Below are 14,737 nucleotides of genomic sequence, written 5' to 3' on the forward strand. Positions count from 1 at the left end.
CCTCCCTAGGAGATAGATTTAAACTTTAAATCTTTTTAACCGAGGAGGGAAATTGGACTGCCAACAGTCATAAAAACACAAGATACATGAGACATGAAATGAAAGAGTGGAAAGGATTGGGGATGTGCAAAGATGCAACAAGCATCTATTGTTTATTGTCTAAGATTGGGGAGGGGAGTCAGTCTTAGTCTCAGTCGACCCCACGACAGAAGGGGGGAGGAGTTGTACGGTTTGATAGCCACAGGGAAGAAGGATCTCCAGTGGTGTTCTGTGCTGCATCTTGGTGGGACCAGTCTGTTGCTGAAGGTGCTCCTCAGGTTGGCCAGTGTGTCACGGAGGGGGTGGGCCCTATTGTCCGGGATGCTCCGCAGTTTGAGGGGCATCCTCCCCTCCAAGACCCCCTCCCTTGAATCCAACTCCCCCTCCCCCCCCAGGACAGAGCCAGCCCTCCGGACGAGCTTGTTAATCCTGTCGGGGTCCGCGGCCCTCAGTATACGGCGCTCCGCAGAGATGTCGCCCGATCGACCCGCCGAGTTCCCCTGGCGCTTTGTGTTCAGACGCCAGCATCCGCTGTTCTTTGTGTGTCTCCACGACCCAGGTTTCCAACAGCCGTTTAAACGTGGAAAATGGGCGCAGGAGGAGGCCATTCGGCCATTCAGGCCAGCATCGCCATTCATTGTGATCGTGGCTGATCGTCCACAATCAGTACCCTGTTCCTGCCTTCTCCCCATACCCCATGACTCCGCTATCCTTAAGAGCTCTATCCTGCTCTCTCTTGAATGCATTCAGAGAATTGACCTCCACTGCCTTCTGAGGCAGAGAATTCCACAGATTCACAACTCTCTGACTGAAAAAGTTTTCCTCATCTCCGTTCTAAATGGCCTACCCCTTATTCTTAAACTGTGGCCCCTTGTTCTGGACTCCCCCAACATTGGGAACATGTTTCCTGCCTCTAACGTGTCCAACCCCTTAATAATCTATTCCTTCATTCAATCATTCATTGTGATCACGGGCTGATCGTCCACAATCAGTAACCCGTGCCTGCCTTCTCCCCGTATCTCTTGATTCCGCTAGCCCATAGAGCTCTGTCCAACTCTAGTTTAGTCTGAGCCTGCCCGAATACCGTCGCGGGTTGAACAGAACTCTACTTGGTCTTCCCCCTCTGTGCTGAAGGCAAATAGCAAGCTGTTTCAATTCTGCTCTCAGAATATACAGCAAGTGGGGTGAAAAAACGTGAGCATTCTCAATTCTGCCTGCACCTCACTGTGGCTGGAACTTTGCGCAGGTACACGCGGTATAGACAGTGTGAGTGAACGTGGGACTCTCTCACGTGTTGGCACGGCCCTGGCTGTGTTCCTTGGAGCAAGGGCGTGGGTGGCAGAAACCGTACATACTGTAACCAAAACCTCGGCTTTCATCTGTAATTCACAGTCATACAGCACAGTAAGCAGCCCTTCAGCCCAACTTGCCCATTCCGACCAAGATGCCCCGATCTAAGCTGAGTGATGAATCTGTGGAATTCTCTGCCACAGAAGGTAGTTGAGGCCAGTTCATTGGCTATATTTAAGAGGGAGTTAGATGTGGCCCTTGTGGCTAAAGGGATCAGGGGGTATGGAGAGAAGGCAGGTACGGGATACTGAGTTGGATGATCAGCCATGATCATATTGAATGGCGGTGCGTACAGGCTCGAAGGGCCGAATGGCCTACTCCTGCACCTATTTTCTATGTTTCTAAGCTAGTTTCTAAGCATTTGGCCCATATCCTCTCAATCATTTTGCACATCTCTGTAAGATCGCCCCCTCATCCTCCTGCGCTCCAAGGAATAAAGTTCTAACCTGCACAACCTCCCTCAATAGCTTAGGCCCTCGAGTCCCTGCAACATCCTCGTCAATCTTCCCTGCACCCTTTCCAGCTCGGCAACATCTTTCCGAAAACATGGTGACCCAAAACAGAACACAATGCTCCAAACGTGGCCTCACCAACGTCTTATATAACTGCAACATGGCTCCCAACGTCTACACTCATCAACTGCAGATGCTGGTTTAAATCGAAGACAGACACAAAATGCTGGAGTGACTCAGCAGGTCAGGCAGCGCCTCTGGAGAGAAGGAATGGGCGAGGTTTCGGATCGAGACTCTTCTTCAGTCTGAAGGAGGGTCTCGACCTGAAACGTCACCCATTCCTTCTCTCCGGAGATGCTGCCTGAGCCGCTGAGTTTCTATATCCATTAGTCTGACTGATGAAGGCAGAGCCTGGCTACCTGTGACACCACTTTCGAGGAAGTATGTACCTGCGCTTCCTAGATCCCTCTGCTCTATAGCATTCCCCGGGACCGGCGCCGATGGGGCAGCTTGGTCGGTGGGGCCGGAGGGCCTGTTTCCGCGCCTCGTGACTCTGGGACCCGACCACAAAGTGCCTGACAGTTAATCTCTTTTGTGGTGCCTCTCCCCTGCAAGATACCGGTGGAGCCCCTCGGTCTCGGTGCTTCATCAGCGTACGGCGTGGTCGGGAGAGGAGGATTCCGAGCCTCACCATCCCTCACTTCCCTTCCCACGGCAATGGCATCTCCCAACCAAAGAAGCCAAATGAAACTACCCCCCCCCCCTCCCTCTCCACAACTTCCCCAGTCCCTACCCACCCCACCAGCTCACTATCCAGCGGATCAAAGCCTGAAGAAGGGTCTCGTCCCGAAACGTCGGCCCATTCCAGAGATGCTGCCTGACCCGCTGAGTTACTCCAGCATTTCGTGTCTACCTTCGGGATCGAAGCCAGGCCTCTCTTGCGGGCCAGGCAGCATCTCTGGAGAAAAGGAATAGGTGACATTTTGGGTTGAGGCCCTTGTTCGTCTGAAGAAGGGTCTCGACCCGAAACATCACCCATTCCTTCTCTCCAGAGATGCTGCCTGACCCGCTGAGTTACTTAATCCAGCATTTTGCATCTATCCTCTATTGGCGCTGTTCGGAATGAATCAATTGCTTCATTGAAACGTACAGAATAGTGAGCGGCCTGGTAGAGTGGATGTGGAGAGGATGTTTCCACTAGTGGGGAGAGTCTAGGACCAGAGGGCACAGCCTCAGAATTAAAGGACGTTCCTTTTAGGAAGGAGACGAGGAGGAATTTCTTTAGCCAGAGGGTTCGTGAATCTTTGGAATTCTTTGCCACAGACGGCTGTGGAGGCCACATGTCAGTGAGTGTGTATTTAAGGCAGAGATAGATAGATTCTTGATTAGTGCGGGAGTCAGGGGTTATGGGGAGAAGGCAGGAGAATGGGGTTAGGAGGGAGAGATAGATCAGCCATAATTGTATGGCGGAGTAGACTTGATGGGCCGAATGGTCTACTTCCGCTGCTATCACTTATGAATCAAGATGGCTTGAAATGATGTCTGCAAAAGTAACGGCTTCTTAATATCAGGACTTGACATTTTAGTGTAGAAATAATGCTGCAAGTTGATTGTGAGCTAATTTGCGTGTAGTTTTGGTCGCCCGATAAGGAACAAAGATGGCCGACCACCTCTTCGCTCCGTGCGGGTCCAAGCGTAACCTCTGCTTTGTCGTGACCGTCAATCGAGCAGCATGCCTGTGCTGGTCTAGGTCGAGACGCCCGGCCTGTAAAAACCCCTGTACACAAAAGGTAGACGCAAAATGCTGGAGTAACTGAGCGGGTCAGGCAGCATCTCGGGAGAGAAGGAATGGGTGATGTTTCGGGTCGAGACCCTTTCTTCGAAACGTCACCCATTCCCTCTCTCCCGAGACGCTGCCAGACCCGCTGAGTTACTCTAGCGTTTTGTGTCCGTCTACCTTTGATTTAAACCAGCATCTGCAGTTTTTTGTTTCCTACACGTCCCTGAACACGGCCAGTCGCACGTTTACGCTTGTTTAAATTTATTTTCTTGTTTCCCTCCTCCCTTCCCTCCCACCCCTCCTCTTCCCCACCCCTGCCGGCAGTCTGTGGCAAGCGCTACAAGAACCCGCCCGGGCCTGAGCTATCACTACGCACATTCCCACTTGGCCGACGAGGAAGGGGACGACGACAAAGACCTGGACCCTCCCCTGCCCGTGTCCCATCGGCGTGAGGAGCGTAAGTGTGCGTAGATCCACTCTTTATCATTTTTGGGGGGGGGGGGGGGGGGGGGCGCGCGGTGGGGTCGCCGATGGTGGGGGGTGGGGAGGGAGGGACGGGGGGTCCAGTTATGACTCGTGTTTCGTTTAGTTTAGAGATACAGCGCGAAAACAGGCCCACCCAGTCCGTGCCGACCAGCGATCGCCCCGTACACTAGCACCGCCACGACACCCGCACACCAGGGACAATTTACACTTACACCAAGCCAGTTGACCGACAAACCCGCGCGTCTATGGCGCGTGGCAGGAACCCGGAGCACCCGGAGAAAACTCAGGCGGTCCGCGGGGAGAACGTGCATACAGACAGCACCCGGGGGGGGGGATTGAAGGCTTTTGTGGCCAAGTTTGCGGATGATACGAAGATTGGGGGAAGGGCAAGTTGTGTAGAGAAAGCTGGGACTTGGACAGGTTGGGCAGAGAAGTGGCAGATGGGATATAGTGTAGGGTTTTGGTAGCAGGAACAAAGGCGGGGACTGGTTTCTAAATGGGGAGGGAATCCAGAATTCAGAGATGCACGGCGCTCCCTCCTCACCGCCCCACCCTCCCTCCCTCCCACTGCACAGCACTCCCCCCTCACTGCCCCACCCCTCCCTCCCACAGCACAACACTCCCTCCTCACCGCCCCACCCTCCCTCCCTCCCTCCCACTGCACAGCGCCCCCTCCTCACTGCCCCACCCCACCCTCCCTCCCTCCCACTGCACAGCACTCCCCCCTCACTGCCCCTCCCCTCCCACAGCGCGGCGCTCCCTCCTCACCGCCCCCACCCTCCCTCCCTCCCACAGCTCGTTGCTCCCTCCTCACCTCCCCTCCCATAGCACGGCATTCCCTCCTCACCTCCCCTCCCACTGCACAGCATTCCCTCCTCACCGCCCCTCCCTCCCACTGCACAGCATTCCCTCCTCACCCGCCCCTCCCTCCCACTGCACAGTGCTCCCTCCTCACCGCCCCTCCCTCCCACTGCACAGTGCTCCCTCCTCACCGCCCCTCCCTCCCACTGCACAGTGCTCCCTCCTCACCGCCCTCCCTCCCACTGCACAGTGCTCCCTCCTCACCGCCCCTCCCTCCCACTGCACAGTGCTCCCTCCTCACCGCCCCTCCCTCCCACTGCACAGCATTCCCTCCTCACCGCCCCTCCCTCCCACTGCACAGTGCTCCCTCCTCACCGCCCCTCCCTCCCACTGCAGTGCTCCCTCCTCACCGCCCCTCCCTCCCACTGCACAGCATTCCCTCCTCACCGCCCCTCCCTCCCACTGCACAGTGCTCCCTCCTCACCGCCCCCTCCCCCTCCTACAGCGCGGCGCTCCCTCCCTCACCGCCCCTCCCTCCTCACCCGCCCCTCCCCTCCTCACCTCCCCTCCCGCAGCGCGGCACTCCCTCCTCACTGCTCCACCCTCCCTCCCTCCCGCAGCACGCCCCTCCCTCCTCACCGCCCCTCCCCTCCCACAGTGCGGCGCTCCCTCCTCACCAAAGATACCAGAGGAGCAAGATGAACTACTCCATCAGAGTCGCCTATACTGAAGTGTGGTACGCAAAGGAGTGTAACGTCCACCATTTTAGTAAGCAAAACCCGCCGTTCGCTCTGCCTCTCGCAGTGTAATCAGTGTTGTGGGGGAACAGTATGTGTGATGATACCATTAAAATGCAGAATATATCTCGTCTATCAACTCACAGATTTTTGTTATTTTTCCTTTTAAATGTTTCTGCAAGTTTCTGCCTACTGAAAAGGTGCCGTGACCGACTACAGGATTTAGGGTCGAGTGGTCTATCTTGCCCTGCTCATATTATCTTTGCTCCTCACCGCCCCTCCCCTCCCACAGCGCAGCGCTCCCTCCACACCGCCTACATTGTGGTGTTCCCGCCCCTCCCATCCCACAGCGCGGCGCTCCCTCCCTCACCGCCCCTCCCCTCCCACAGCACGGCGCTCCCTCCTCAACGCCCCTCCCCTCCCCACCCGCAGTGCGAGCCAGTGTTTGGGGGGACGGCGGGTGTGGGGGAGATCGGCCGGGCCCGCTGGTCTTGTCTCACTCTCCCCTTCTCTTCATTGCAGTGGGTCGACCTCCGAGTGACTTTAGAAAATTGAAAGCAGGTTCGGTGCTAACCTCTCCCTCTCTCTCTACCGTCATACTGCGCGTCAGGGCCGATGGGTGTGAGGGGAAGGGGACGGGCGTGTCTGCACACATATGTGTGTGTGTGTGGTGTGCGCGTCTGTGTGTGAGTGCGTGTGTGTCTGTGTGTGAGTGCGTATGTGTGTGTGTGTGTGAGTGCGTGCGTGTGTTATGTGTATGCGTGTGTTATGTGTGTCTACATTTGTTGTGTGTCTGCATTTGTTATGTGTGCGTGCATCTGCATGCGTGCACGGATGTGTGCGTTGTCTTTTTGCATGTGTGTCTGTCTGTTTTACATGCGTGTATGTTTGTGTGTGTGTATGTATCTGTGTCTCAGTCTGTCTGCATTTATGTGTGTGTGTGTGTGTATGTCTGCCTGTCTCTTATTTGTATCTGCTTGTGAGTGTTTGTGTGTGTGTGTGTGTGTGTGTGTGTGTGTTAGTGTGTGCGCATGTGTGTCTTTGTCTTTCTGTGTCTCAGTCTGTGCATTTATGCGTGTGTGTATGTCTGTCTCTTATTTGTATCAGCTTGTGAGTGTTTGTGTGTGCATGTGTGTCTGTCTGTTTACATGTGTGTATGTTTGTGTGTGTGTGTATGTATCTGTGTCAATGTCCCTGCATTTACGCGTGTGTGTGTGTATGTCTGCCTGTCTCTTATTTGTATCTGCTTGTGTGTGCGTGTGTGTGTCTTTGTCTTTCTGTGTCTCAGTCTGTCTGCATTCATGCGTGTGTGTGTGTGTGTATGTCAGTGTGTGTGTGTGTGTGGCTCTGTGTGTATCAGTGTGTGTGTGTGAGTATCACTGTGGGCGTAACGTGTGTGTCCCGCGGTACGGCCCGTGTGCCGGTGCGGGGTTTGCCGTGCCGGTTAGCGGCGTGGGCCGCTGCCCCGCAGAGCTGCGTGAGCGGTGGGACTCTGCGGCAACACCACCGGCCCCTCTCACCGCCACCGTTTACCACTCTCCCCACTGCAGCCAAGAAGGGTCCGGACGGCCTGGCCCTGCCCAACAACTACTGCGACTTCTGTCTGGGAGACTCGCGGCTCAACAAGAAGACAGGCCAGTCAGAGGAGCTGGTCTCCTGCTCTGACTGTGGACGCTCAGGTAAACCCCCTCCCCCCCATCTCCCATAAGGTCATCCTTCCTCCCCTCCCCCCTCCATCTCCATCTCCCATAAGGTCATCCCCCCCCCCCCCCCCCATAAGGTCATCCTTCCTCCCCTCCCCCATCTCCCATAAGGTCATCCCCCCCCCATCTCCCATAAGGTCATCCTTCCTCCCCCCCCACCCCCCCATCTCCCATAAGGTCATCCCCCCCCCCCCCCCCCATCTCCCATAAGGTCATCCTTCCTCCCCCCCCCCCCCCCCCCCCCCCCATCTCCCATAAGGTCATTCTCCCTCCCACATTCTCCCTCACTATCAGAAGTGAATTTAGTGTAGAGATACAGCAGGGAAACAGGCCCTTTGGCCCACCGAGTCTGCACCCACCAGCGACCCCCGCACACTAACACTATCCTGCACACACTAGGGACAATTCACACACACACACACCAAGCCAATTAACCGACACACCCGCACGTCTTTGGAGTGTGGGAGTAAACCGAAGATCTCGGAGAAAACCCACGCAGGTCACGGGGAGAACGTGCAAACTCTGTACAGACAGCACCCGTAGTCGGGATCGAACCCAGATCTCCAGCGCTGTAAGGCAGTAACTCTACTGCTGCACCACCGTACTACGCCACTAGGAGTACAATTAGGCCATTCGGCCCATCGAGTCCACTCCGCCATTCAAGCAATGGCTGATCTATCTCTCCCTCCTAAACCCATTCTCCTGCCTTCTCCCATAACCTCTGACACCCGCACTGATCAAAAAAAATTCTCTGCCTTAAAAATATGCACTAACCTGGCAATGTCCTTGGGAAAGCTTCTCTACCTTTTTCAGCTTGACAACATCTTTTCTGTAACATGGTGCCCATGGTAGACTCCATCTACACCTCACGCTGCCTCGGCAAGGCCAGCAGCATAATCAAGGACCAGTCTCACCCCCGGTCACCCCCTCTCCTCCCCTCTCCCACCGAGCAAGAGGTACAGAAGTGTGGAGACGCACACCTCCAGATTCAGGGGCAGTTTCTTCCCGGCTGTTATCAGGCAACTGAACCGTCCTCCCACCAACTAGAGAGCGGTCCTGACCTCCCGTCTCTCTCTTTTGAGACCCTCGGACTATCTTTGATTGGATTTTACCAGACTTTATCCAGCACCAAACCTTACTCATGTTAAACCTTTTATCATGTGCCTGTACACTATGAATGGCTCGATTGTAATCATTATTGTCTTTCGACACGCAACAAAACCTCGGTAGCGTTTCACTGTACCTCGGTACACGTGACAATAAACTAAAGTAAACAAACACACAGACAGCACCCATAGTGAGGATCGAACGCAGGTATCTGGCCCTACCACTGCGCCACTGGGTGTTCCTATTAAATCTTTCCCCTCTCTCCTATCTGAACCTCTCTCCTCTGGTTCTTGATTCCCCTACTCTGGATAAAAGACTGAGGGGGGGCTGCGCTGTGGGAGGGAGGGGCGGTGAGGAAGGAACGCCGCGCTGTGGGAGAGAGAGGGAGGGAGGGGCGGTGAGGAGGGAACGCCGTGCTGTGGGAGGGAGGGAGGGGCGGTGAGGAGGGACCAGGGAACTGCATGTGAACGGCTGGCCGGTAAACCACCGGTGTTTTGGCAGGACACCCCTCGTGCCTCCAGTTCACACCGGTGATGATGGCCGCGGTGAAGACCTACCGGTGGCAGTGCATCGAGTGCAAGTGCTGCAACCTGTGCGGCACCTCGGAGAATGACGTGAGTGTGGCGGGACTGGGAGTGCACCGCGCGAGGGGCGGAGGGAGGGAGGGAGGGAGGGAGAGGGAGGGTGAGGGAGGGGGGGTGAGGAGGGAACGCCCCGCTGTGGGAGGGAGGGGGGGCAGTGAGGAGGGAGCGCTGTGCTGTGGGAGGGAGGGGCGGTGGGGAGGGAGGGAGGGGCGGTGAGGAGGGAGGGAGGGGCGGTGAGGAGGGAGCGCTGCACTGTGGGAGGGCGGGCGGGAGGGAGGGGCAGTGAGGAGGGAGGGGTGGTGGGGAGGAAGTGCTGCACTATGGTAGGGAGGGAGGGGCGGTGTGGAGGGAACGCCGTGCTGTGGGAGGGAGGGAGGGGTGTGGAGGGAGCACCACACTGGGAGGGGCGGTGGGGAGGGAGTGCCCGCGCGGTGGGAGGGAGGGGCAGTGGGCATCGATCCTGTTGACCTGCGGTCTGCTTTCTCTAGGACCAGCTCCTGTTCTGTGATGACTGTGATGTACTGCCTCACTCCACCCATGTCAGAGCCCCCCGAAGGTGAGGAAGCCCCTCCCAACCCTTCTCCGGCCCTTCTTTCCCCCCCCCCCCTTGTCTGTCGATAGTACGGGGGGGAGAGAAGCCTTGCTTAATTACACAGAGGGTGGTGGGTGTATTGAACGAGCTGCCAGGGGAGGTAGACACAAAACGCTGGAGTAACTCAGCGGGACAGGCAGCATCTCAGGAGAGAAGGAACGAGTGAGAAGATGCCGCTTGTGTGTAAGCCCCGAAATGTCACCCGTTCCTTCTCTCCCGAGATGCTGCCTGATCCGCTGAGTTACTCCAGCATTTTGTGTCTACCTTCGATTTGAACCGGCATCTGCAGTTACTTTCCTACACGAGCTGCCAAAGGAGGTAGTTGAGGCTGGGACCATCACAACGTTAAAGAGACATTTGGACAGGTTCATGGACAGAACTGGTTTGGGGGGGATCTGTGGGCCAAACGCAGGCAAGGTGGGACGAGTGTAGTTGGCTGGCGTGGGCTGGTTGGGCCGAAGGGCCTCTTGAGCACGCTAGGCTTTTGATTTACAGAGATACACAAGATCATGGAGGGGGGGGGGGGGGGGGTGGATAGGGGTGAATGGACGGAGTCTTTTAGCCAGAGTGAGGGGATCCAGAACCAGAGGACATGGGTTTAAGGTGAGAGGGGGTTGATATAATAGGAACCTGATAGATAGATTCTTGATTAGTGCGGGTGCCAGGGGTTACGGGGAGAAGGCAGGAGAATGGGGTTGAGAGGGAGAGATAGATCAGCCCCGTGATTGAATGGCGGAGTAGACTCGATGGGCCGAATGGCTTAATTCTGATCCGAGAACCTATGAACTTATGAATCTGAAGGGATAGCCTTTTCACAGAGAGGGTGGTGGGTGTGTGGAACAAATTGTCCAAGGGGGTGGCTGACAGTATTGAATAGATACTTTAGACAGGTACATGGATTAGAAAGGTTTAGAGGGACGTGGGTCAAACGCAGGCAGGTGGGACGAGTGGCGATGGGGCATGTTGGTCAGCAGCAGGGGCCAGTTGGGCGGTGTGACTGTGTACCTCAGCGTGCCTTGGAGTAACCCGCCTCCCTCTGTCCTTTGCAGGAAGCTGGAGCTGCCGCCTCTGCCTGGACACCCTGAAAGAAAAGGCATCCATTTACCAAAATCCAAACCCCCCTCCCTCCTAACTCGCCCGCCCGTGACGCGACGGGACGAGGAGGGGAGGGGTGGGGACGGGGCGAGACTGGCGTGCCGAGCGGGTGTTAGATCGCCCTCTAGTGAACTTTGTCTGCAGTTGCCTCGCTTACCCCCCTCGCCCTCCACGAGCAGGTCTTTGTGTGTGTGTGCGCCTGAGAGTGTGAACGTGCGTGAGTGTGCATGCGGGTGTGCGTGCGTATGCAATGTGCATGTGCGTGTACTTGTGTTGTGCGCATGGAATGTGAGCGTGCGTGCATGTCTACGTTTGTGTGTGTGTATGGGTTTAAGTGCGTGCGTTTGTACAAGCGTTTGTGCATGTGTATGGATGTAAGTGTGAGTGTGTACGAGTGAGTGTGCACGAGTGTGAGTGTGTGCACAGGTGTAAGTGTGCATTTGTACAGGCTTGTGTGCATGTGCGTGCGTGGATGTGAGTGCGTGCATATCTATGTATGATATCTATGTGTGTGTGTGTGCACAGGTGTAAGTGTGCGTTTGTACAGGCTTGTGTGCATGTGCGTGCGTGTGCATGGATGTCAGTGTGAGTGTAGGAAAAAAAATCTGCAGATGCTGGTTTAAATCGAAGGTAGACACAAAATGCTGGAGTAACTCAGTGGGACAGGCAGCGTCTCTGGAGAGAAGGAATGGGCGACGTTTCGGGTCGAGACCCTTCCTCAGACCTGAAGAAACGTCACCCATTCCTTCTCTCCAGAGACGCTGCCTGACCCGCTGAGTTACTCCAGCATTTTGTGCGTACCTGTAAGTGTGAGTGTTTGTGTGTCTGTACGAGTGTGAGTGGGCGTGCACAATCCCGCTGTACAAAGAGTGATGACCCTCAGTCACGACCAGGGCAGGCCATAGATTCCCAGCTCCTTCCTTCCCCCTCAGCCACCAACGTGCCTCTACAAATCACCCTCCCCCCTTCCCTCCCCACTACACCTCGCCCTCCCGCCTCCAGCTCCACAGACGCTCCCAGCGGCCGCCAGTCGGCACAAACCCGACCTTCCTGAGCTCCCAGCCACTCACCACCTGGGGGAAAAGGTTCTTGCTCCAGTGTCGGTGGGTCAGTCAGTGGCAGCAGCCCTGTGGTCCACCTCTTTCTTCCCCCCCCCCCCCCCCCCCTCCTCCTCTCTGAGAGCGTTCCTCCCCCCCCCCTCCTCTCTGAGAGCGTTCCTCCCCCCCCCCTCCTCTCTGAGAGCGTTCCTCCCCATCCTCTCTGAGAGCGTTGCCCCCTCCCCCCTCAGCGCCTCCCCCCCCCCCCTCTCCCTCCCTCCGACGCGTCCCCAACACAAAAGTGCTTCCTCCCCCCCCCACCCACCCCCTCCCCGGCCAATCGACGGGTCGCAGCTTCCACGACTCTGCCGCCGTGACGTCAGCCAAGTGCGCAACACACATTTGCACAGAGACGAGATCCCCCCGAGAACGGAGCCTGTTTCTGTCCCCGGGGGCGGTGGGAGAGGGGAGGGGGGGGGGGGGGGATGAGATATTTTTTTAACTATAGATATATACATCCACACTTTAGCTAGAGTAGTCCACACTTTAACGGGTCAGTCCTTCCGAAGAATGGTACTCATTTTAAAATTGAATCCTACCCTGTTGCTTCAAAGGTTGTTTTTTTTTTTCTCCCCCACGTTTTATTGCCGACAAAGTATTTTTCCAACCTCTCGCGATCTTTTTCCAGTCTAGTTTTTTGATACTTTCTGCTCTTTTTGTTTTTTTTATTTGGTCGGTTCTTTTACCGGGGAGAAGGGGTTGGTTGGGCGGGCGCCTAGCATCCAAGCAGGTTACTAACTTTGCTTCTTTCCAATCCTAATTAAAAGTTTCACTAAAACAACAAACAAACCCGGGTCTCGCCTCGTGATTCGAAGAGTCGTGGTTCGGTTTGAACAGTCTGAAGAAGGGTCTCGAACCGAAACGTCACCCACTCCTTCTCCCCAGAGATGCTGCCTCTCCCGATCAGCTTTATGTGTCCATCTATGGTCTGGTTTAACTCAGCGGGTCAGGCAGCATCTCTGGGGAGAAGCAATGGGTGACGTTTTGGGTCGAGACCCTTCTTCAGTCTATGAAACGTCACCCACTCCTTCTCTCCACAGTTGCTGCCTGACCCGCTGAGTTACTCCAGCATTTTGTGTCTACCTTTGATTGAAACCAGCATCTGCATTTTCTTTCCTACAGATGGTTTAGTTTAGTTTATTGCCACGTGTACCGAGGTACAGGGAAAAGCTTTTGTTGTGTGTTATCCCGTGGTGCGGAAAGACTGTACAAGATTACCATCCATGGTGTACAGATATGGGATAAAGGGAATAACGTTTAATGCAAGATAAACTCCACTTAAAGGCAGTCCGAGGGTCTCCAATGAGGTAGATGGGAGGTCAGGACCGCCCTCTAGTTGGTGGTAGGACGGTTCAGTTGCCTGATAACAGCTGAGGAGAAACTGTCCCTGAATCTGGAGGTGTGCGTTTCCACACTTCTGTACCTCTTGCCCGATGGGAGAGGGGAGAAGAGGGAGTGACCGGGGGTGAGACTGGTCCTTGATTATGCTGCTGGCCTTGCCGAGGCAGCGTGAGGTGTAGATGGGGTCGGTGGAAGGGAGGTTGGCGTGCGTGACGGTCTGGGCTGCTGGCCTTGCCGAGGCAGCGTGAGGTGTAGATGGGGTCGGTGGAAGGGAGGTTGGTGTGCGCGATGGTTGCGTCCACAATTCTCTGCAATTTCTCGCGGTCTTGGATGGAGCTGTTTCCAAACCAAGCTGTGATGCATCCTTTCTAAGGCACATCTGTAGAAGTCGGTGAGAGTTGTTGGGAACATGCCGAACATCCTAAGCCTTCTGAGGAAGCAGAGGTGTCGGTGTGCTTTCTTGGCCATTGCTTCGATATGGGCTGTCCAGGACAAGTTGCTGGAGATATTTACTCCTGGTAAGAAACATAGAAAATAGGTGCAGGAGTAGGCCATTCGGCCCTTCGAGCCTGTACGCACCGCCATTCAATATGATCATGGCTGATCATCCAACTCAGTATCCTGTAGCTGCCTTCTCTCCATAACCCCCTGATCCCTTTAGCCACAAGGGCCACATCTAACTCCCTCTTAAATATAGCCAATGAACTGGCCTCAACTACCTTCTGTGGCAGAGAATTCCACAGATTCACCACTCTCTGTGTGAAAAAAAACTTTCTCATCGCGGTCCTAAAAGACTTGATTCATACAGCATGGAATTTGCCTCTTTGGTCCAAACCGTGATGCCCCATCTAAGCTTCATCCCATTTGCCCATGTTTGGCCTGTATTCCTCTAAACGTTTCCTATCCATGTACCTGTCCAAATGTCTTCAACTACTTCCTCTGGCACCTTGTTCCATTTCCCACCAGCCTGTGGTGGAAACGTTGCTCCTCAGGTTACCATTAAATCTTTCTCCTCTCACCTTAAGCCTACGTCATCCAGAGCCACTGCCTCACAGCGCCAGAGACTTGGGTTTGATAATAACCTCGGGTGCTGTCTGTGTGGAGTTTGCACGTTCTCCCCGTGACCGGCGTGGGTTTTCTCCGGGCGCTCCGGCTTTCTCCCACACTCCAAAGACGTGCAGGTTTGCAGGTTAATTAGCCTTCTGTAAATTGCCCCCTATTGTGTAGGGAGAAAGTGGGATAACGTAGAACGAGTGTAAACTGATGACCGATGCTCGTCACGGACCCGGCGGGCCGAAGGGCCTGTTTCCGTGCTGTGCCAATTCAATCATAAAACAGTTACCCAAAATCCTTAGGGGGTGACGGGACGGGATTTTACAACAGGTCAGCAGATCTCTGATCACCGGTAGCTCTGCTGGATTTTGTTTAGGGATTTATTTAATTAAATGATTTAAATTTCCAGCTGCTGTTCGGGGATGTGAACTGGCTTCTGTAGATCAGAAATCCCGGCCTCAATGTGGCCCAGCGCTGCTAATCCCGGCATTTACAGGTGGCTGAGGCTGAGCTGGGAGCT

The 14,737-nt window shown here is 55.2% G+C and overlaps 1 protein-coding gene across 1 annotated transcript in view; it reads left to right on the forward strand.

The window, feature by feature from the left end:
• The window catches only part of LOC144609730 (zinc finger protein ubi-d4-like), a 32,271-nt gene extending 20,861 nt beyond the window's left edge, over window positions 1-11,410 (forward strand). The window contains 8 exon segments of the mRNA XM_078428239.1: window positions 3,946-3,968; window positions 3,970-4,078; window positions 6,168-6,206; window positions 7,196-7,324; window positions 8,957-9,069; window positions 9,528-9,556; window positions 9,558-9,595; window positions 10,681-11,410. Coding sequence (XP_078284365.1) covers window positions 3,946-3,968; window positions 3,970-4,078; window positions 6,168-6,206; window positions 7,196-7,324; window positions 8,957-9,069; window positions 9,528-9,556; window positions 9,558-9,595; window positions 10,681-10,763 — 563 coding nt within the window. The 3' untranslated portion in view covers window positions 10,764-11,410.
• The last annotated feature ends 3,327 nt before the right edge of the window (window positions 11,411-14,737 follow it).

This window comes from Rhinoraja longicauda, chromosome 34 (genome assembly GCF_053455715.1).
Source record: "Rhinoraja longicauda isolate Sanriku21f chromosome 34, sRhiLon1.1, whole genome shotgun sequence".
Lineage (NCBI taxonomy): Eukaryota > Metazoa > Chordata > Chondrichthyes > Rajiformes > Arhynchobatidae > Rhinoraja > Rhinoraja longicauda.